This window comes from Pseudozyma flocculosa (genome assembly GCF_000417875.1).
Source record: "Pseudozyma flocculosa PF-1 unplaced genomic scaffold scaffold00012, whole genome shotgun sequence".
NCBI lineage: Eukaryota > Fungi > Basidiomycota > Ustilaginomycetes > Ustilaginales > Ustilaginaceae > Pseudozyma > Pseudozyma flocculosa.
In genome coordinates this window covers 86,079-105,554 of record NW_006920880.1, presented here as the reverse complement: position 1 = coordinate 105,554, position 19,476 = coordinate 86,079, and the positions used below count along the sequence as shown (strand labels likewise).

Below are 19,476 nucleotides of genomic sequence, written 5' to 3'. Positions count from 1 at the left end.
CTCCGCCCGCCTGCCCCATAGACTGCGCGGGCGAACAGGGGGTGCCGCGCGCCTGCGACCTAGAGACGACCGAGGTGGCCGCCGATCGCCGCTTTTGTCGAAGCAGCAACATCCAGCGGGCGCCCGGGCTCCGACACTGGGCCGGGCCAGGCCAGGCCATTCTGCGCCGCCCGCGTCAATGCTGGCACAGCATGGCCTGGATCGGCCAGACGCTGGCGGCCGCCTGCCCTCAGCTGGAGCTGCAGCAACGTGCCCGGCGGAACAGAGGTCAGGTTCCATGCTGGATCCGGAGCGGCCCAACGAGGGCGCAGAGCATTGCCAGGGGCCCTTGCGCCAACGTCGTGCTGGCCGATCCCTGCCAGGCAGTCCGCTCACTCGCTCACCTTGTCCGTCGCGGCCTAGCTTGATAGACCTGCCCGTGCCACTGTCCTTGAGGTGGTAACGAAGGGCCCGATTCTCCACGCCGCAACGAGCGGATAGACAGGTGCTGCCTCGCGACAAGCGCAAAAAGCAGCAATGCCGCTGCCCAATACCAACGATCGAAGTGCTGCCACCGGTCGCAACTCACCAATCTGGACGTTTATCAGCGAGCGCTTCATCTGTGTCGTGTGCGTGCGTGCGTGCGTGGTTCTGATGCTCGGAGCTCGGGCAGAGACGGCGACCCCCGCCTTGTCAGCGGCCACGTCGCCCCGTCACCTTCTTCGTCGCGGGATGGCGCTCACCTTGATCTGCAATCGTGCGTTATGGTCGCTCAAAGACGAGGGCAGAGTCCAGGACGCGGATCGCCGCTGTGCGGGTGCGGGAGCGGCGGCAAAGGAGCACGGGAGGTTTGGCGGCGTCAGCGTCACCAGCAAAGCGCAAAGCCCGAGCCGCGGTCTTGAAAACACCACCTGTGCAATCCAGCAATCATGGCGGCTTCGCAGGGGTCGGCTAGAGGCGCCGGTCCGCGTGTGAATCGATGCGTGGCGACGGTGCTGTTCGACGGCTCCAGTGGGGCATGTCGGCTGCGTCGGTGTGGGATGAAAATGATGCGAGGGAACGTAGACGACGAGAGCAAGGCAGATTCAGCAGTTTGTGGTCCTCGGCCGGGCATGAGCATGGACGCGGGGTGGCGGCGGGCAAGGAAAGTGAAGAGGAGGCGAATGAGGATAGATGGAGCGGAATCGAGCGGGTGGCGACGGTCAGGAAGGCGGCAAAAGGGAGAGCGGCGGTGCAGCGGCAGAGGAAAGAGCACGAGTGTGGATAAGAGGGAGGGAGGATTCGAACGTGCATGAGAGAGTGGCGAGGGAGGTGCAGACGACATTGGCAGGGCGGGCATGGTCGATCCAGTGGGGGAGTCGGAGCGTAGGGGTAGGAGCAGGGCGGCAGTGTGAGGGGACCGTTGGGCCATAGGAGGAATGTCACAGCATGGATCGACGCAAGACGAGGGAACGATGGAGGCGGAGAAACAACGAAATACGAGTGCGGGGTAGGGCCTGCGACAGATCGCGAGACGACTTACCTTCGGGTCTCGACAATGCCGAGCAGCTCGAGGAGCTCCGACGCATGTACCCTGACCTTGTCCTCTGCTGGAGGCGGGGCAGTGGCAAGGCCGAAACCGCAAGGCGGTACAGAAGGAACCGCGTCGGAAGGTAGCCAAGCGCTGAGTGCTCGCTCGCCCGATCGCAAATGCAGAGTGGATGCTCCAACGAGGTGTCAGCATATCGTCGTCGACGACGACGACGACGAGGATGACGGTGACGAAGCACGAGGTCGCGCCGACATCTGCGAGCAGAGGCCGAGCCAGACGATGGTGTGGGCGTCGAGGCGTAGGCGTCATCGAGCCAGCGTACGGGCAGAGAGTGTATGCCTCGGCCGAGTGGCAAAATGAGGGTAGACGAGGCCGGCCCGACTCACCGTTTCTGCATGCGCGCCCGGCGTCGATGGCGCCTCGGGCTGAACGAGGTGGGGGCGGCGAACTGAGGGACGGAGGAAAGGAAGGCGTATGCAGTCTACGAGGAGAGAGAGAGAGAGAAGCAGCGAGCGTGGACAAGGACAGGAACAGCGGCATGGAGAGCGGCTGGTAGGTACGTGAGGTCGACCAAAGGGGAGGGTTGGGGCAGAGAAACATGGGACAGGGGAGGCGGCGGACAGGCGAGGAGGAGGGGGAGCGACGGCGTGGCGGCGTGGCGGCGTGAGGGCGGTGGATGGGAGAGGGACAGACGCCCGCTCATGCCTCGCTCGCTCTTTATACCCTAGGCCACCCCGCCGTGCTCGGCGGAGCGTGGGGCGGCGACACTGCTCCAGTGCCCCGACCCCGCCAGACCAGGCAAGCTGGCCCAGCCGGCGCGGGGCGGCAGAGAGCGCCCTCTGGCCTGCCCGCCTACTGCGCTCGGACCCACGCACGCCCGCTCGCCCGCACGCACGCACGCAGGGCGACGGAGCAGCTGCAAGCTCTAGGCCCGTGCGTGAACTTAGCTGGCCAGCCACGCCAGGCCCAACCGAGCCAATCCAAGCCAATCCAAGCCAAGTCAGGTTCGGATCGGCCCGATCCGACCGGATCGATGCCGCGCCCGTTTGACGCCTGGCCCGACCCGACCCTTCTCTCTGCCTCTGAACAAGCATGTCGACGACCGGTCGGCGGGGAACCCCTCTCGGGGTCACTATGGACATGGGGACGCACGAGGTCCCGACGTGCTTGCGAAGAAGTTGGCGCGCGAGAGGAGAAGAGAGGCGTGTGCTGCCACGTCCGTTGTGCGCCTCTCTCCAGCGGAACGACGGCCTTGTCGCTCGGCGTCGGCCAGACGGACCCGTATGCTCCCTTACTCGCGCTTGGTCGCATTCCGCCCATGCTGCCAGGCGCGGCACAGGCCGAGGACCAGACGTATCGCTTCGTTTCGTGTCATTCCGTTTCGTCTCGAGTCGTTTCGTTTCGTTTCGCATTGCACTTATACATTCGTGGCGCCCGTAGCATCGAGTCGTCTATCCCCCGACCACAGCATCACGCCTTGCGCCGCCGGCCGGTGAGGTCGCCGGCGATGCCGCGGAGGATGGCGGCGAGCTCGTGCCTCGACTCCCAGACGGGCAAGAGTCCGACGGCGACGGCGGTCCAGCAGAGCCAGACAAAGCCGAGCCAGATGTAGGCCTGGAGGCCCGTCACGTTCCACACCCGCCGGCTCGCCAGGCACGCCGGGATGACGACGCACAGCAGCACCGACGCGGCGACGCTGACCCACGTCGTCAGGCGCAGCGTCCTCTTGAGCTCGGCGGCGTCTAGACCTGCCGCCTTGACGTAGTCGACGCCGTCGTCTCCGAGCGTCGTTGTGGCGTGCGTGGCCTTGCCGCCGGGCGAGCCGGGTTGCTCGAGGTCCGCCTTCTCCATGCTCGACGTCGATGCCGCCGATGACGACGGCGCCAGCGTCGATCCGGGCAGGGACGCGTGGGCCTTGAGCCGGTCCAGGACGTCGGCGGGCGCGTTGATGGCGCGGGTGCGGACAAAGTGGTCCTCGGTCTCGGGCCAGAGGAGCGTTCCGACGACGGTGACGATGCCCGAGGTGCAGAGCGAGACCAGGTTGCCCGCCAGCGTCGGGTAGTCCATGCCGGTCGTCGTGACGCTGAGCGGGCCGTAGAGGGCCCGCGCCGTCGCCAGCCACGCCACGACGCCGAGCGAGACGCCGCCCACCATTCCGACCATGCACGCGGCGCGACTGGTCCGCCTCCACGTCAGCCCGCAAAAGATGGGCACCACCGCCGGCGAGATGAGGATACCCATGCAGAGGTAGAGCCAGCCGAGGCTGATGTCGGCGTAGAAGAAGACGGTGCCGAACACGCCCATCACGACGGCCCACAGCACGACGGCGGCGTGCGTGACAAAGAAGACCTCGCGGCCCGACGCGTGCGGGCGGAGGTCAGGGCTTGTAGACGTCAAAGGTGAGGACCGACGCGACGGCGACCTGCTGCGCGCTCGACGCCGACGTGACGGCGAGGAAGAGGAGGATGAGCATGGCCACCGCGCCTCCCTTGCCCGCGATGGCGACGGCGGCGGCGGGCGCGGCGAGGCCGGCCGAGACGTCGGCGGAGCTGAGCAGCGGCATGGCCGGATCGTTGCCCATCAGGCTACGGGCGGCCAGCCCCATGGTCATGGAAAAGAGGAATGGGATGGCGAACCAGGCCGAGCCGCCCAGCAGAAACGCCCGCGCCGCCGTGCTCGGGTTGCTGGCAATGGAGCGCTGGTGGTAGGACTGGTCGGCGAAGACGGTGCCAAGGTTGCCGCAGATGTTGATGACGGCAAAGACGAGGCCGTCGGTGCTGCGGAACGTGAGGGGCGAGCCGGCGGCGTTGCCGTCGATGCTGGCGCTCGCCGTGAGCCTGGCCACCATGCCGCCGAAGCCGTCGATCTGGTCGCTGGCGATCCACACCTTGAAGAAAAAGAAGAGGATGATGACGAGCAGGCCGACGGTGTGGGTGTAGTCGGCGAGGAGCGTGGCCCGCATGCCGCCGACGAGGACGTAGCAGGCGACGCTGAGCGGGATCAGCCAGATGGCGGCGAGCGTGGGGATGCCCGTCAAGGTGCTGGCGACGGCCGAGCCGCCGACGACGAGCTGGCTCGAGACGAGCAGGTTGGTCACCAGCGCAAAGGCGAGGAAGGTGAGATGCGTCGCCTTGCCCCATCTCACCCGCAGCACCTCGAGAAACGTGCTGGCGAACGGAGCGTTGAGCTTGATGCGGCAGGCCATGATCGAGCAGAGGAGGATCTGGATCGTGGCACCGGCGCCGTAGTAGTAGCCACCCGACACGCCGACCTTGTAGGCCATGGCCGACGACTGGAGCAGCGTCGACGACCACGTCCACGCCGACACGATGCCCGAGGCGACCAGGCCAGGCTTGACCGAGCGCGATGCCGAGGCAAACTCGTCCGTGTCCTTGATCGAGAGCGACGTGTAGCGCTGCTGGATGAACGACAGGCCGATGATGAAGAGCGCAAAGAGGAAACCCAGGCCGCACACGACGGCCCAGCCAGCGCCCGCAGGAAGGACTTGGGTGGTCGCTGCCGACATGGTTGGCACGAGGACGTTGTCGCGGTCGGTGGTTGTAGAGCGTCGAGGCCAGAAGGAGCAGAGAGGGAGGATGCAGCTCGGAAGCGGGGGCGGCGTTGGGGCTAGGACGAGGATACCGTGGATCCGCCGTCGTCCTTTATAGGCGTCGCATCGCATCGCATCGCATCGACTTCAGAGGTGGCCTGGGCAGCGATAAGGCGGGTCTCGTCCTCGCCATCCGAGCCGGAGGGCGCCGGTAGGCAGGGCGCGAGCGCGAGCGCCCCGCATTTCCCCGCCCACCTCTTCTCGCGTCTGGACATGCTGAGGATGCAGCCGGAAGAGGCGGGGAGAAGGAGGCGGGCCAGAGCCGACGGCCGACTTTGCGAGCGATAATGTGGTATCAAGGGCTGCCTTGCACGGTGATGCTCTTTGCCGCTGTCGCCGAGGACCGTTTAGTCGGTGGCAGCTCGTTTGGCGCTGAAGCCGTCGCCGGCGGCCTGCTGGCTTATCACCTGCCGTTTTTTGCCTGCTCGCTTGTGCGTCCGCCGCGCGATTTTCTTATCGCCTGCGCTCCGCTCCGCTTATCTCGCATGAAAAAGAAAACGCAGCGGCCGAGCAGCAGGCAACTCGTCGACCCCACCACCATCTCGCCAGCGCAGAGATCGACCGAGACGCCGGGCGGCCTCGGAACGACGACGTACGGCATAATCAACGTACAGCTGATAAGGCAGCGCGCATCGCTCGTCGTCCGAATTTGGTCGCTGGCGAGAGAGGCGGCCGTGGTACGGTAGCACGCTCGCGTGTCCTTGGATCGCACGAGCTCCACGTGCGAATGCCGCCGTACCCACCCACCAGCATGGCTCCGCGATATCGATGGCGGCGGTGTTGACTCGTCACCTCGTGGCACGGTCGATTGCGGGGTTGCGCTCAATGCTCCGCTTTCAGCCTCGAACGGCGGCGGCGGTGGCCGCCTCAGGACGAGCCGGAGAGCGCCTGCAGATCGCGCAGCAGTCCCGCCAGCTCCTCGCTCTTCGTTGATCCTTTCACGACGCTCGAGTCGAGCTTGGCCGTGAACGCGTCGCGGGCCTCGAGCACTTCGAGGAGCGGCAGCAGGTGTTCTTGCCAGAACGGCGAGAGGTGGAGCGTCAGCAGCAGCGAGGCGCAGAGGCGATGCAGCGTCTCGTCCGACTCGGCCTCGTTGCTGATGGCCTGCACCAGCGCCGACGCCATCTCCGTCTCCCAGCCCTCGCCCATCCTCGATCCGAGGCCCGGCGGGGCCGACGCGTCGCGGCTGGTCCAGTCGGGCCGCAGCTTGTGCTCGTGCAGCGCAATGTTGAAGCTCGACGTCGCCGCCGAGCTGCGCACGCCCGCATCCTCGCAGAGCAGCAGCGACGTGATCAGGTCCAGCACCGTCTGCTTTAGCGGCTCGTGGTACTCGACGGCATCCATGAAGCGGTCGCTCGCCGTCAGGTTGCCCAGCAGGCGCGCCGTCGTGAGGTAGACGGGCCGCCGCCGCGCATCCCAGCATCCGTCCGCCGCCAGCTGCTGGACCCGGGTCAGCACCGCAAGCAGAGGGCCGCCTTGGCTCGCCTGGCCGCTGTCGTGCAGTGCGGCCAGCAGGCCCGCAGCGAAGTCGTCGATCAGCAGGGCGAGGCGGATCATGTCGACGAGCGGGAAGAGCTGCTCCGGGGCGAGCACCTTGAGCATCGCCGCCGTCGCCTGCTCGAGCGCCCGAAGCTGCTTCGATGCCTCGAACCTGGGGGTCGCCTTGGCCGACTTTGACTGCGCGTCGAAGTTTGCCTCGAGGAACGGGATGACGGTGGCGGCGAGGCACTTGCGAGCGTCCTGGAGGTCGGCCTTTTCGGCAAACGACTTGGCCGGATGCTCGGCGAGCGCCGCGTCGAGCCTCTGGAGCGCCGACTGCAGGTTGGGCACCGCGCGGAACGCGTGCGGCGCCGTCGGTATGGAACGGAACGCCTTGAGCGGACGCTTGAGCTGCGTGTGAGGGTGGAAGGGGTAGACATCGAAGAGCATCAGGTCGACAGCGGACCGCAGCTCGCCGACGTCGGCGCCCTTGACCTGGCCGCTGAGCGTGCCGCGAGCGTAGCACGAGACGGTGGGCGTGGCCGAGATGCCGCAGGCCTGCATCAGCGCCTGGGTCGCGGGGCCGGCGTCGACCTGGGCAAAGCCGATGCGCTTGTGCGGGCCGGGCTTGTCCTGGTCGGCGTGGTGGCGGTGAGCGAGGCTGCTGAACTCGGGCTTGACGATGCGGCAGGGTGGACAAGTGTCGGAGGTGAAGAGCACGGCGACGCACGGGAAGGTCTCGAGGAGGGCGTCGAGGTCAGCCTTTGTATAGATGTGGCGGACTGGGTCTGAAGACGAGGGGCCCGCCGTGCCGGCACCTCTGCCAGACGACTGCATGGGCTCGTTGCCGGTAAAGGCGCGCGACGCCACCTGATCCAGCAGACCAGCGCCCGGCGAGGAGGAGGCGGCGACATTGGGCGTGGCGCCGACGCTGGGCCCGCGGAACATGGCGTCGATCCTGGGCTTCATCATCTGCCCAAAGGGCGTCGAGAGGAAGTCGGCGGGGAGGCTGCGGATGTGGTCGGGGATGTCGGCGCCGACGAGGAGCTGTGCGAGCTCCTGGGTAAAGTTGTTGCAGTTCCAGCTGAGGAGGTTGTAGTCCTGCGGTCTGAACCTGGGTCTTAGGTCGTCGAGGAGGAGTTGCTCGAACGTGTCGCGGTCGATGGCCGTATGGCCGAGCTCGTAGGTCTCGAGCGGAGCGCCGTGGTGGGATGTGCCGGGCGATGCGATCGAGATGCCCTGTCCGAAAAAGTACTCGCGGTCCCATGCGACGATGCTCGTGTGCCAGATGCCGTCGATCTGACGCCCTGTGAGGGCCATGGAGAGCTGGCGCGCCATTCCTTGCGAGAGGTCGTAGACGTAGAGCCGCACGGGCCACGTCTGTTCGTCCTGCGTCATCGCGGAGGCGGCCGTGTCGAGGTGCAGCGATTGGAAAGGGTGTCTATGGAAGGGAGGGGTACGGGGGGACGAGTGGCGTGTTGTGATGAGGAGCAGAGAGAGGGAGAGCGCGAGCGAAAGGAGGAGGGGGATAGCCAGCGGGGGGCCAGGGCGAGACAGAGGAAAAGAGGGGAGCGAGCGTCGAAGCGGCGGCGGCCCACGCAAAACGCCCACGCGGCCTCCACTTTTCGCGTGCCCTTCTTGAGCTTGCTTCTTCCAGCCAGGCTGTTGAAGACAAGGCCCCGGCGGGCGAGCGGCGTGGCCGGCCAGGCAGCTTGCCAGGCAGCTTGCCAGGAACGAGCTCGACGAGGCGGCTGCTTCCAACAGGTCCTCGTCTGTCAAATGCAAGTCGCCAGCCCGGGTGGCCGACATGTCCCGCCGTCGGAACCGCTGCACGCCTGGTCAAGCAGCGCTTGCCCCCTCGTTCCGACCCCGTCAAAGCGTGCCAAGTGTCGATGGCTGTGCGGCGCTCAGCGAGCCTGCGGTCAGGACGAGGACACGGCGGTGGGCCGCCATCGGTTGGCGTCCCCTCGTCCCGGCGCGTCGAGTTCGCCGCTTGGCCGCGCTCAAGAGCGTGGATTTCAGCAGTAGCGTGCCCCAGAGATGGTTCCAGGGCCAAAGTGCCGCGTCGAGGGGATCGAGATGAGGGGCGAGACGTCGCTTGTCATTAAGAGGATGCCTCGTGCGCTGCGCACCTCCAGGATCCGGACCAGCCCAGTGTATCGCGGTACACTGGCGCGCTGGAAATGCCCCTCGCCAGAGCAGAGAGAGACAACATCGACAATGAGGACGAGGGGGGAGAGAGTATCGGGGGCCGCAAATCGCAGCAGCGGCTCGCGTCACCAAAGAGACGGTCTGCGCCGACTGTGGATAGTGTGGCCTAGAGAGCGGTGTGGGAATAGGGGACGAAGAAGTGCGAGAGGGCCGGCGGAGGGCGCGACGATGTGCTGGAACCGCCGCGGTGGCCGCGCGCGAGCAAGGTGGCAGCTCGCCCCTAGCCCAGCCTGCACAGCGGCTGGGTCACGCTCTGGCCGGTCGTCCCGGGGGTTCCTATCAGCGTCGAAAGCGCAAGGGGACGGGTCACGACGAGCGGCGGCATCTAGGGGTCAGCGACGAGCACGCACGTACGGCGTTCCATCTTTGGGGCAGGACGGGGATCGACGCAGACTCACCAACGATGTTGTAGTTGTTGGCGAAGCGGTTGAGGGCACCGGCCACCTGAGCGGTCGTGAGGTGGTGGTTTAGGGTGACGTCGAACTCGACGTAGCACATCGCCGTGTTGCCCGAACCGCCCACCTGGGTGAAGCAGGTGGAGCAGCTGTTCTGGTCCACCAGGGTGGGCGGCGTGCCGTCCTTGAGGTTCATCCACTCGCCCTGCTTGGTATGGATCTGCCACCCCGGCGCGTTGCTCAGGCAGACCTGCACCAGGCCAGACTTGTTGACGCTGACGCTGAGGGTTCCGAGCGAGCCCATGCTGCAGCTCTGACCGCGGACCAGGCCGGCCATGGCCAGCGAAAGGAAAGCGAGAGGAGCGGAGAGCTTCATGCCGGCGGTGTGGGTCTCGAAAAGGCTGGCAGGGGAGCGATCTGGCGGCGTTGCGTCGGCCGGTTTGCTTCGGGGTGGTGAACGGAGAGGGATGCCCTTGGAGAGGATGTCGGATGTTGGATGCGACTCTGGGCGGAAGATGGCTGCTCGATGCCGTCCTTTATAGCCGCGGCGAGCGTGTCATGCTACAGGTTGGCCTGGCTGGGAACAGCTGCTTCGCCAGGATAGCGATCGCGGCGAGCTTGCGGTGCAGCGGGTGGTCCCGGTCGCGTTGCCGTCCCCCCACCTCGTCATCGCAATGTATCTCGCCCACTTGGACGCGCACCCACATGTATGCGGCAGCCGCAAGTTCGAGCTAGCGGTCACCTTGGCGTCTGTGGGGCGGGATGGCCGTCGCGGACAACACGATGATCTCGACAATGCGATGATCGCGGTATTCTTTGCCATCGTCGTTGTCGGCGCAGCACGCTCGAGCCGCCCTCCTCTGTGTCTTGCCGTCGGTGCGCTGTGGGGCGGCGGACGCAGGTGATCGCGGGCAACGACGCGGCGCGATTAGGCCTTGTAGGTGGCCGCCAGCCGCGCTCGCAGGTGCTGGCCACCGGTCAGCTTGATCTGCCCGAGGTGGCCAAAGGGAGCATCTCCGCGATAGGCGGCCCGGGCCGAATCGACATCGACGCCCTTCCGCCGCAGCCTCGATTCGAACTCGGCCGGGTCCATCGCGGTGCGCCTGTTCCCGATCGCCTCGAGCACCTGCGAAGAGAGCGGCAGCGGCTGGAGGACGCAGTTCTCGTCCGGCTGGCAAAAGTAGGCCCTGCGTGTGGCGGAGAAACGAGGGAAAGGCAAGAGAGAAGCCGTCAGGAGACGCCCATCGCGCCTGATACCGGATCGACGGCTAGCACCCACATCGAGTAGCGAGATGAGGCTTCAGAATCGTTGCGGGGCATCACAACTCGATGCTGCGTAGAGCGGAAGAGGCCAGCGGTCCAGAACCTGGGCAATGGGAAGGGCGAGCAGGTCAAGATCTGGTCTCGTCAGGGCAGGTCGGACGGCGGAAGGCAGGTCGGACAGCGGAGGGCAGGGACGGGCCGAGAAGGGCGCCGACTCACTCCATGGCATCTCCGACGTTGACCACGATGCAGCCCTGCTTGGGCGGGATGTCGATCCAGCCTGAGCCCTCGAGCTCGACCTGGAGGCCCCCAACGTCCTTCTGAAACAGGAGCGTCACCGAGCCGTAGTCGCTGTGGGCGCCGGCGCGGATGCTGGCACCTTGGTCGCTGCTCGGACTCGAAGGAGGGTAGTGGATCAGCCTCAGCCTATCGTGGGCGCCGTGGTGGTTGCCTTTGAAGAAGGCAGGATCGTCTAGATGGAGAGCGTTGGCGAAACCGCGCAGCACCTCGTCGGTGACCGCCTTGCACTGCTCGATGAACCGGGCGACGTCGTCCTTGGAGGAACCGAGGCCGGCCGGCAGGAGCTGTGTCGGGGGCCGGTGCTCGACGCTCTCGGGTGTGGAACCGGACGCTGTCGTGGCCAGGCGTGCGAGGTAGAAGGACTCCTTGAGGTCGCCGTCTGATGCTTTCGAGGGGTCTAGGCTGCGGTTGATAGCGGGCGAGAGGTGGGTCAGGCTGGCTCCTTACGCAGACGTGGACCATCCCCGCCCTGCACTCACCTCTCGTGCTTTCTGCAGCAGCACCAGTATGGTTGGGATGTCGAAAAGAGTCAGCTCCCTGATCACGATACGCCTGTGGCCGGCCGCCAGGTCCTCACATCGGGGTAAAGCCCTGCACAGGAGAACCGGGGGCGGAGCAGACCAGACCGATGTCGACACGGTCAGCGACCAGAGGAGGGCTTGCTGCGCAGCTCGACGGCCATCAGGCGACCAGCTCACCGTGTTCGATGCTCGATCCATGAAGCGGCGCTTGGTAGCCTCTTCGAGGGCGGAAAAGTCTCTCGAGAGGGCAAAGAGGCGGTCGGTCTCGTGCTGCGCGATGCCGTGGTCGCAGAGGTAGAAGAAGCCGCTCGAGGTGCAAGCGTCGAGGATGGCGTCGCCCAACCGCGGATCGCGCAGAGAGATGGTTGGGATCGTCGGCGGCAACGGCAGTGAGGTTGACATGGCGAAGAGGTAGCGGTGGTGGTGGTGGTGGTGGTAGCAGGGCAAGCGGGCAGGAATCGAAGCGTGGAGGAAGAAGGCAAAGCAGTCACGGACCACTCGCGGCCCCCCCACGCTCAGCACTCGGCCCTTGCATGGGCGGGCATTCGACCGCGGCGGCGGACTTCACGCAGCAGAGCGCCTTCTCACATGGGTCAGCGTCCAGATCAGATCGCACACACGGAGCTGTCGATCTGATTCTGAGGAAGAGAATGCTCGGATTCGCGCGCAAAGGGGACACAACGGGCCACGCCACGGAATGGGGCACGCGGCCGCCGGCTAATCAGGCAATCTGGCCGCGCCTCAGGCCCTCGATCTTGTCGCGCAGGTTAGAGCTGCTCTCGTCGATCCACTTGAGGCTGGCGAGGTGCGCGTTGAGGATGCTGGCAATCTGGCTCACGGGGTCGTCGCTGGCGCCCGCGCCGCTCGAGCGTCCGCCGACCTTGAGCGCGCCGAGGTTGGCGTCCTCGACGTTGGACGCCGCCGCCGCGCTCGAAGGGGCGTGCGGCGACGACAGCGAGTTGACCTCGCCAATCATCGAAGAGAGGTTGCGCGAGATGTCGTCGAGCTGCGCATTGAGCGTCTCGGCCAGCGCGTACGCCTTCTCGCGCTCGACATCGGCCGCACCAGCCTCGGCGGCGTTGCCTCGCAGCGCGCCGCCATAGGTCGAGGGGCCGCCGCCCTGCACGCCCGACAGCAGATCGCCAATCTGCGACTCGTAGCCGTCCAGCAGCGAGGAGAACTCGGTCTGCTGCTGCTCGACATAGTCGAGCGTCTGCTCGATGCCCACCTGCCTCTCCTCGGCCTGCGTCAGCGTGCTCAGCAGCTTCGAAATCTGGAGTGGACATCAGTGCGGCAGAGGGATCGAGGTCGAGCCAACGGTCAGCGCGACTGCCGGCGAGAACACAGAAAGCAGAGGCAGCCTGGCACTCACCTCGTCACCACCCTGCAACAGCACGCGGTCCCAGGCGGCCACCTCGCCCGCCTGCTTGGAAAACTCCTTGACCGCCGAATCGAGCTCGGCGCTCCACTTGTTGACAATCTCGTCCATGCTCTTGCCCCTCAGCAGCGAGGGCGCCGGAACGGGCGCCGGACGCGCGGCCGCCGCCGCAGGGGCAGTAGTTGCAGGAGCAGCGGTCGTCTTGGGTGCACCGAAGCTGACAGTCCCAGGCGTCGTCGTCGAGGCTGCTCCGGTAGCGGGCGCGGCGCTTGAGGCGGAAGTTGCCGTCGATGCCGCGGGTGCTGAGGCGGTGGTGGTGGTGGTGGTCGTCGTCGTCGTCGTCGTCGCCGCCGACTCGGCAGGCTTGGCACCAAAGCTGAACGAAGCGCCAGCCGGCTTGGCGCCAGCAGCGGGAGCAGCAGCGGCGGGAGCCCCCGCCGGGGTGGATGTGGTCGCCGCCGTCGACGTTGCGGGCTTGCCAAACGAGAAGCCGCCTGTCGCGGGCGCAGGTGCGGCCGTCGTCGTCGCCGAAGCGGCAGAGGTGGTCGCAAGTGCGCTCGATGCGGCAGGCTTTGGCGCGAACGGGTTGGCGGCGGGTGCCGGTGATGCGGTAGAGGCAGTAGCATCCTTGTTGGCGGTGCTCGTGGCACCGCCGAAGCTGAAGCCGCCGGCCCCAGTGCTCGGAGCCGCGGCTGGCTTGGATGCGTCTGTGCCCGCCGCCGTGTTGCTGCCGCCCCAAGCGTGAAGCCGGAGAAGCCGCCCGTTGCTGCTGGCTTCTTGTCTCCAGCGCCGGTGGCGGCACCGCCAAAGCCGCCGAAGGAGAATCCACCGGTCGAGGCAGGGGCCGCGGTCGTCGTGCCCGCAGCGGGAGTCGCAGCGCTGCTTGCGGCCGGCGTTGCACTGCCGCCAAAGCTGAATCCACCAGTGGTACCTGTGGCGCCAGGTGCCGGGGATGCAGGCTTGTTCTGGCCAAACAGGCCGCCTCCACCGAAACCGCCAGCGGCAGGAGCAGGGGCAGCGGCGGGCTTGTTGGCACCGCCGCCGAACAAGTTGGCAGGAGGCTGTCCTGCGGGGGTAGTGGTGCCAGAGGGAGCCGCAGATGCTGCGGGCGTGGATGCACTACCGCCGAGCTTGAAGCCTCCGCCTCCCGTCGAAGCGCCGCCGAACGAGAAGCCGCCGGTGGGCGCAGCACCGGGAGTCGTGGTGCCGGAAGGGGTGGCAGGCTTGGCAGCGCCGAACGAGAAGCCGCCGGTGGAGGGCGCACTGGTGCCTCCAAAGAGACTGCCGCCGCCGGTCGCGCCTGTGTTGGAAGTGGATCCAAAGAGTCCGCCCGATGCCGGGGTGGACGAGGCTAGCATACAGGATGGGGAGGGCGTGCGATGCAAGAGCAGGAAGGGCGTCAGGGGGGCGCATACGAGCCGCCAGTGAGCGACGATCCAGCGTTCTTACTCACATTGTGTGTTGTTGGTGGTGGCGCCAAAGGAGAAGGGTTTGGGTGCGCTGCTGTTGTTGCCGCCCGCGGCCGGCGTGGAGCCAAACGAGAAGCCGGAACCTCCAAAGGACATGATGTGTGCTCAAGTGGCGGTCGCCGGGGGGGGAAAGCCAGGTGGAGAGAGCGGCGACTCTGTTGTCCAGTTGATTGTCTGAGCGTGAAGGTCCGGAGGGAAACGAGACAGAGGCGGTGGTGGTGGTGGTGTTTGGGAGTGAGTGAGGACGACGGCGGCTGGGTCAGGGTGTCACCAACTGCGCTCCAGAAAGCAGGTGAGAGTTGGGTTGTCTGCACGCGCTGCCGCTGGCCTGCCTGCCTGCCTGCCTGGGCCTGGCGTGTCCTGCGAGCCAGGCGCCGCGGAACCGAGCGATGCCCGCAACCCGAGATCTTGACAGGCGGCGGCGCGGCTCCAATTTTTTTGGATTTGGCAGGCGGCCAGTCCTGAGTCCGGCGCGGGCTGGGTTTGGGCCTGGCTTGCTTTCTTCTCGCCCGGCCTTCGCTCCTCCCACCCCGCCGCCATCTCTCTAGCCCATCAGGCGCCCCTCGACCAAACTCTCGCCCTCGTTACTGCGCTGCAGCACGTACAAAGAGAGCAGCAACGATGCCGCCCAAAGCGAAACCATCCTCGTCGCTCGCAGCCCTGCTCGGCGAGCTCAACTCGGCCGCTCCCACCGACTACGACCCGGAAGCCGGCTACGACCTCAGCGAGGCCCACCAGCGCGCCGCCGACGATGGCGGCGATGACCGCTCCGCCGGTGCAGCTTCCGACGACGACGACGACGACGGCGACGACGACGACAATCTGCACAACCCGAGGGCGCACTACGTCGACGTCGAGGAGAGCAAGCTGCGCAGAAAGTCGGCCCTCTCCGAACACGACAAGCTGAGGGACCCAAAGTACCAGGGCGTCAAGGCCACCCGCGCACAGCTCTACGGCCAGGATGAGGGCGATGACGGCGACGCGGATGACGCAGAAGAGGAGGATGACGAGGCAGAGGATGGGGACGAGGAGATGGCATCTGATGAAGATGCAGAGGACGATGAGGACGAGGATGAGGATGAGGACGAGGATGAGGAGGAAGCAGAGGAGGATGGCCAGGACGACGCCGAGGAGGATCAAGACGACGGCGAAGAGGAAGACGACGACGCCTCGGACCTGGACGACTTTGCCGATCTCGTGCGCGGCACCTCGTCCTCTAGCGCCCCAGCCGCCAAGCCAAGCTCGAAGCCAAAGAAGTCTCTTCGCTTCCAGGAGGCCGAGGCCGAGGAGGAGGAGGACAACGACGACGACGACGATGAGGGCGGCAACACGATCGCCGCGCAGCTCAACCAGTCGCAGAAGCTGGCCAAGCAGCTCAAGGCGCGCCGGCTCGAAGACGCCGAAAAGGGTCGCAACGTGCGCAAGCAGATCAAGCTGTGGGAGCGCTCGCTCGAGGCGCGCATCAAGGCCCAGTCGGCGCTGCGCCACCTCAACCAGCTGCCGGATCCCACGGCGCTCGCAGCTTGGCTCGCTTCCGGCTCCTCGTCGCCGGCGACGGCTGCGCTCGGCACCACGCTCCAGGACCTCCTCGCCCTGTCCGACCGCCTGTTTGACGTCCGCACCCGGCTGCACGTCCTCAACGACCCCGCCGCTGCTGCGTCCGGAGGGGCCAAGAAGCTCGATGCCAACTCGCGCAAGCGCAAGAGGCCGTTCACCGTCTCCTCGACCGACGGCGACAGCCACGACGACGACGTGGCTGCGCGGATCGCGTCGCTCGGATCCTCGGGCGACGACGGTGACGTGCTCGCCGCGTCCATCCTGGACCTCGTCGGGCTCGAAGAGGCGCTCGACGCCAGCCGGCGGCCGATCCTGGAAAAGTGGTCGCACAAGGTCTCTTCTGCCGCGGCATCGTCGGCGGCGTCGAACAAGTTTGCGCTCAAGGCCGTCAACCGCTCGCCCGTGGCCCAGATTGACGCGACCATGTCGGGCGACGGCTTCGACCGGCTCCTCGAGCGCACGCGCGTGCTGCGCTCGGGCGACGACGCCGCCAAGATCAAGATTGGCGCCATCCTGGCCCCTGCCGACGCGCCGTCCTCGTCCTCGTCGGCGGCAGCGGGGGCCAATGCAGCGACGTCGTCGCGCGACGTCGATGCCGAGGTGTTTGACGACACCGACTTCTACTCGTTCCTGCTGCGCGAGCTCATCGAGCGGCGCTCGACGGCATCGTCGTCGAACAACTCGACGGCGCTCGCAAACGAGCTCTACGCCGTCAGCGCCAAAAAGAGCAAGCGCGGCGGCGGGGGCGTCGATACCAAGGCGTCAAAGGGGCGGAGGCTGCGGTACGACGTGCACGAAAAGATTGTCGCCTTTATGCCTCCGATCCCCAACCGCCTTCGGTGGAGCGAGGAGCAGATCGGGCGGCTGTTTAGCCAGCTCGCCTCTGCTTCTGCGGGTACGGATGCCGATGCCGAGGGAGGGGAGGATCTGGATGGGTTGGTGCGGGCCGAGGAGGCGGGTGGGCAGAGCATCGGCCAGAGGGACGAGGACAACGTCCAGCTCGGTGGACTCAGAGTGTTTGGGTAGAGGCAGAGAGTCGAGCGAGACGCCATCGTCGGTGGGAGAGCGGCGCAACCGTATCCACGCCGCCTCGCTCCGTGCTGCCCACCAATGCATCGACCCCAACATTATCTCGCCGTGTCAGCTGGTTGGCCTCGAGGTCGCCATGGGTGTCAAGGTATCGTCGCCGTGGATCAAAGTGCGAGACAGAGAGAGAGAGAGAGAGAGAGAGAGAGAGAGAGAGAGAGAAGATGGTAGCACAAAAGAGGGACACAAGGGAAAGGAGGGGGAAGCCGAGGGGCGGAGCCATCGTGTAGAGTGAGGTGGCGTGGAAGCGAAGGCAAAGCAGGGAGAGGTGCTGATTCCGGACGGACAAGGAGCGTGGGAGAAAGGAGAGCGGCCCGATGCGCATCGCCCGAGTTGCCTCACGCCGTGATGGTCTTGACCGCCTTGGCCGTTCCGATGGTCGTCGAATTGACCTTGGTGGCGAAGCGGAGCGAGCAGAGCGACTCGTTGAGGTGCGCCGCCATCGGCGAGAGGGCGAGCAGCATCAGCCTGTCGCCGCCGCGTCGATCCAGGCACAGAGAGATACGGATGTCAGCGCACGTCGCGCACTCTCGCGTTCGCTCGTCCCCGACGGCCCGCTGCTCGGCTCTCCACACCACCACTCACGTCTTTGAATTGCCGCCGAGGCTGTTTTTGAGCAGCCAGGTGAGCGTAGAGTTGCGGTACGGCACGTGGTTGGCGCCCTTGTTCTGTCCGAGGGCAGAGATGACGTCCGACAGGCTGCTGAGCGACTTGTTGATGCTCTGCGCCTCCTTGAGCCGCACCGGATCCGCGCCGGACCCCGAGTTGGCCAGCCGTTCGGAGCCGCTGCATCGGGCGTCGCAGCAGGATGACACGGAGAGGGGGAGGGGAGAGAGGTAGAGCAAGAGAGAGTCGTGAGCGGGAGAGGAACCAGACGAGGTGTCAGCAAAGCTCGCCTCGTCAGTCGAGCGCATCGGCTCCGGCGACTCACGCAAGGTCGACGAGGCTCAGCACGGCATCGCACGCCTCCATCGTCGTCGCATTGGTGCCGCGCACGCGCAGCATAAAGACGCTGTGGCTGCGCGAGCTGCGCTCGTTCATGAGCGTCGCCGCCACCTGCCTGCGCCGCTTCGCCTTTTCGAGCAGCTTGAACACCTCGGCGGGCGTCTCGAGCGGCACGACGACTGTGTCGCTCACCGTCGTGCGGCCCTTGTCGTGCTTGATCTCGTGCTTTCCCTTGTCGACCTCGGCCTTGCCCAGGAGGTCGTTGATGTTGTCGAGGTAGATTTCGAGCATCTGGCCCTCAAAGTCGTACTTCCAGCCCTTGTCCTTGAGCGACTCGGCCGTCGACCACAGCATCTGGACCGCGCGCGGAATCAGGCCCGCCCCGTCGTCCGACGACGGGTCGGCGCTGGTGATCGACGTCGGTGCGCCCTCGAGCGTGTGCGTCTTGCCGGAACCCGTCTGGCCGTAGGCAAAGATCGACGTCTGCGGGCGCGAAGGGAGGGATGGAAGGCCAGGGTGGCACGCAGGGCCGAGCGTGGGACAGGGGCAGGGCGGGGAGCACGACATGAGAACTCGCCGTCAGCATCATGTCGTCGGTCGCGGCGCGGAAGATCGACAAGGCATCCTGCCAGCGGCCTACTCACATTGTACCCGTCGAGGACGCTCTGCGTGAGGTGAGCGATCTCCTCAAACACATCGGCCTGGGTCGCCGAGGGCTGGAAGATGCGGTCAAAGGTGAAGAGGTGGTTCTTCATCGTGACGGTGCCGGTGGCGCTCTCGCCGGCGGCGAGGATCTCGATCTGGGTGGCCTCGCGCTCGTTGGGGAAGCGGATGGTGGCGAGCGCCTCGGCGCCGTTGTTGGCGTCGTTCTGGGTCGTGGGCCGCACGCGCGCAAAGACGCGGATGTTGCCGCGCAGCTCCTGCACCTCGTTGTGCAGCTTGCGCCGGAGCGACTCGGCCTCGCGCAGCTCGGTTTCGAGGTGCAGGCTGTACTCCTTGGCCGCCTGGACGTCGCCCTCCATCGAGGCGATTTTGGCCTTGAGCTGCTCGACCTCGGTCTGCAGCACCGTCACCTGGGCGCGCAGCGCCGAGTTGGTCGACTCCATCGTCAGGTGCGACGTGGATTGCTGCGACAGCGTCGACTGCGGGAGGCGCGGGTCGGCGAGGGCGAGTGCAAGGGGGAGAGAGACACGCGGTCAGCTCGTCGAGATCGGACACGGTGCTAAGGACGGCGGCGGCGGCCCGCTCACCTTGAGCGCCGAGACCGTCTGGCGTTCGCGGTCGAGCTCCTCTTCGAGCATCCGCTTTTCTCTTGCGTGCTTGGCGTTGAGCTGGAGCAGCTCGTCGTCGGCCAGCGTCCTCCTCCTCTTGATCTCCTCCTGCCTGCTGCTGGCGAGCTTCCTCTGCTCGAGGAGGTCTTCTTCGAGCTGCCTGACCTTTTCCTCCTGAGCGAGCCTCTCTGTCCGCTCCTTGTTCCACTTTTCCTCGGTCTTTTGCCGCTCGAGGTCAAAGAGCTCCTGCATCGACGAGAGGCGCGACTCCATGGCGTCCATCCGCGACGGCTCGACGTCAATGCCGTTGGCCGACGAGGCGCTCGATACGGTCCGCCGGACGCTGCTGACGGGCTTTCCGGCGCCCGTGAGGCCCGGCTTGGCGCTCACGACGGTCCTGGCGCTGGTGACGGTGCGGTTGGTGGCGTTGCCCATGGGCGCGCGCGGCACAGTGGCGCCGGCTCTCCGAGACGCGGCGGTC

At 66.5% G+C, this 19,476-nt stretch overlaps 7 protein-coding genes across 7 annotated transcripts; 1 reads left to right on the top strand and 6 right to left on the bottom strand.

The window, feature by feature from the left end:
• Nucleotides 1-2,980: 2,980 nt before the first annotated feature.
• Nucleotides 2,981-5,036, bottom strand: PFL1_03785 (uncharacterized protein; the record flags this gene model as incomplete). The annotated part of the gene is made up of 2 exons (XM_007881309.1): nucleotides 2,981-3,893; nucleotides 3,922-5,036. 2 exons carry the CDS (start codon nucleotides 5,034-5,036, stop codon nucleotides 2,981-2,983), a joined length of 2,028 nt encoding a protein of 675 aa, XP_007879500.1.
• A 951-nt stretch (nucleotides 5,037-5,987) lies between these two features.
• On the bottom strand, nucleotides 5,988-7,997 carry PFL1_03784 (uncharacterized protein; the record flags this gene model as incomplete). Its single annotated transcript, XM_007881308.1, has 1 exon — nucleotides 5,988-7,997. One exon carries the CDS (start codon nucleotides 7,995-7,997, stop codon nucleotides 5,988-5,990), a length of 2,010 nt encoding a protein of 669 aa, XP_007879499.1.
• Nucleotides 7,998-9,030: 1,033 nt separating this feature from the next.
• Nucleotides 9,031-9,542, bottom strand: PFL1_03783 (uncharacterized protein; the record flags this gene model as incomplete). Its single annotated transcript, XM_007881307.1, has 2 exons — nucleotides 9,031-9,086; nucleotides 9,209-9,542. 2 exons carry the CDS (start codon nucleotides 9,540-9,542, stop codon nucleotides 9,031-9,033), a joined length of 390 nt encoding a protein of 129 aa, XP_007879498.1.
• A 591-nt stretch (nucleotides 9,543-10,133) lies between these two features.
• PFL1_03782 (uncharacterized protein) lies at nucleotides 10,134-11,691 on the bottom strand (the record flags this gene model as incomplete). Its single annotated transcript, XM_007881306.1, has 6 exons — nucleotides 10,134-10,392; nucleotides 10,485-10,571; nucleotides 10,688-11,170; nucleotides 11,248-11,259; nucleotides 11,346-11,359; nucleotides 11,467-11,691. 6 exons carry the CDS (start codon nucleotides 11,689-11,691, stop codon nucleotides 10,134-10,136), a joined length of 1,080 nt encoding a protein of 359 aa, XP_007879497.1.
• Nucleotides 11,692-12,010: 319 nt separating this feature from the next.
• PFL1_03781 (uncharacterized protein) lies at nucleotides 12,011-14,232 on the bottom strand (the record flags this gene model as incomplete). Its single annotated transcript, XM_007881305.1, has 4 exons — nucleotides 12,011-12,562; nucleotides 12,662-13,443; nucleotides 13,590-14,018; nucleotides 14,121-14,232. 4 exons carry the CDS (start codon nucleotides 14,230-14,232, stop codon nucleotides 12,011-12,013), a joined length of 1,875 nt encoding a protein of 624 aa, XP_007879496.1.
• A 525-nt stretch (nucleotides 14,233-14,757) lies between these two features.
• PFL1_03780 (uncharacterized protein) lies at nucleotides 14,758-16,719 on the top strand (the record flags this gene model as incomplete). Its single annotated transcript, XM_007881304.1, has 2 exons — nucleotides 14,758-15,333; nucleotides 15,373-16,719. 2 exons carry the CDS (start codon nucleotides 14,758-14,760, stop codon nucleotides 16,717-16,719), a joined length of 1,923 nt encoding a protein of 640 aa, XP_007879495.1.
• Nucleotides 16,720-17,117: 398 nt separating this feature from the next.
• On the bottom strand, nucleotides 17,118-19,430 carry PFL1_03779 (uncharacterized protein; the record flags this gene model as incomplete). The annotated part of the gene is made up of 5 exons (XM_007881303.1): nucleotides 17,118-17,247; nucleotides 17,365-17,565; nucleotides 17,711-18,207; nucleotides 18,369-18,866; nucleotides 18,975-19,430. The coding sequence occupies 5 exons, from the start codon at nucleotides 19,428-19,430 to the stop codon at nucleotides 17,118-17,120; spliced, it is 1,782 nt and encodes a 593-aa protein (XP_007879494.1).
• Nucleotides 19,431-19,476: the final 46 nt, after the last annotated feature.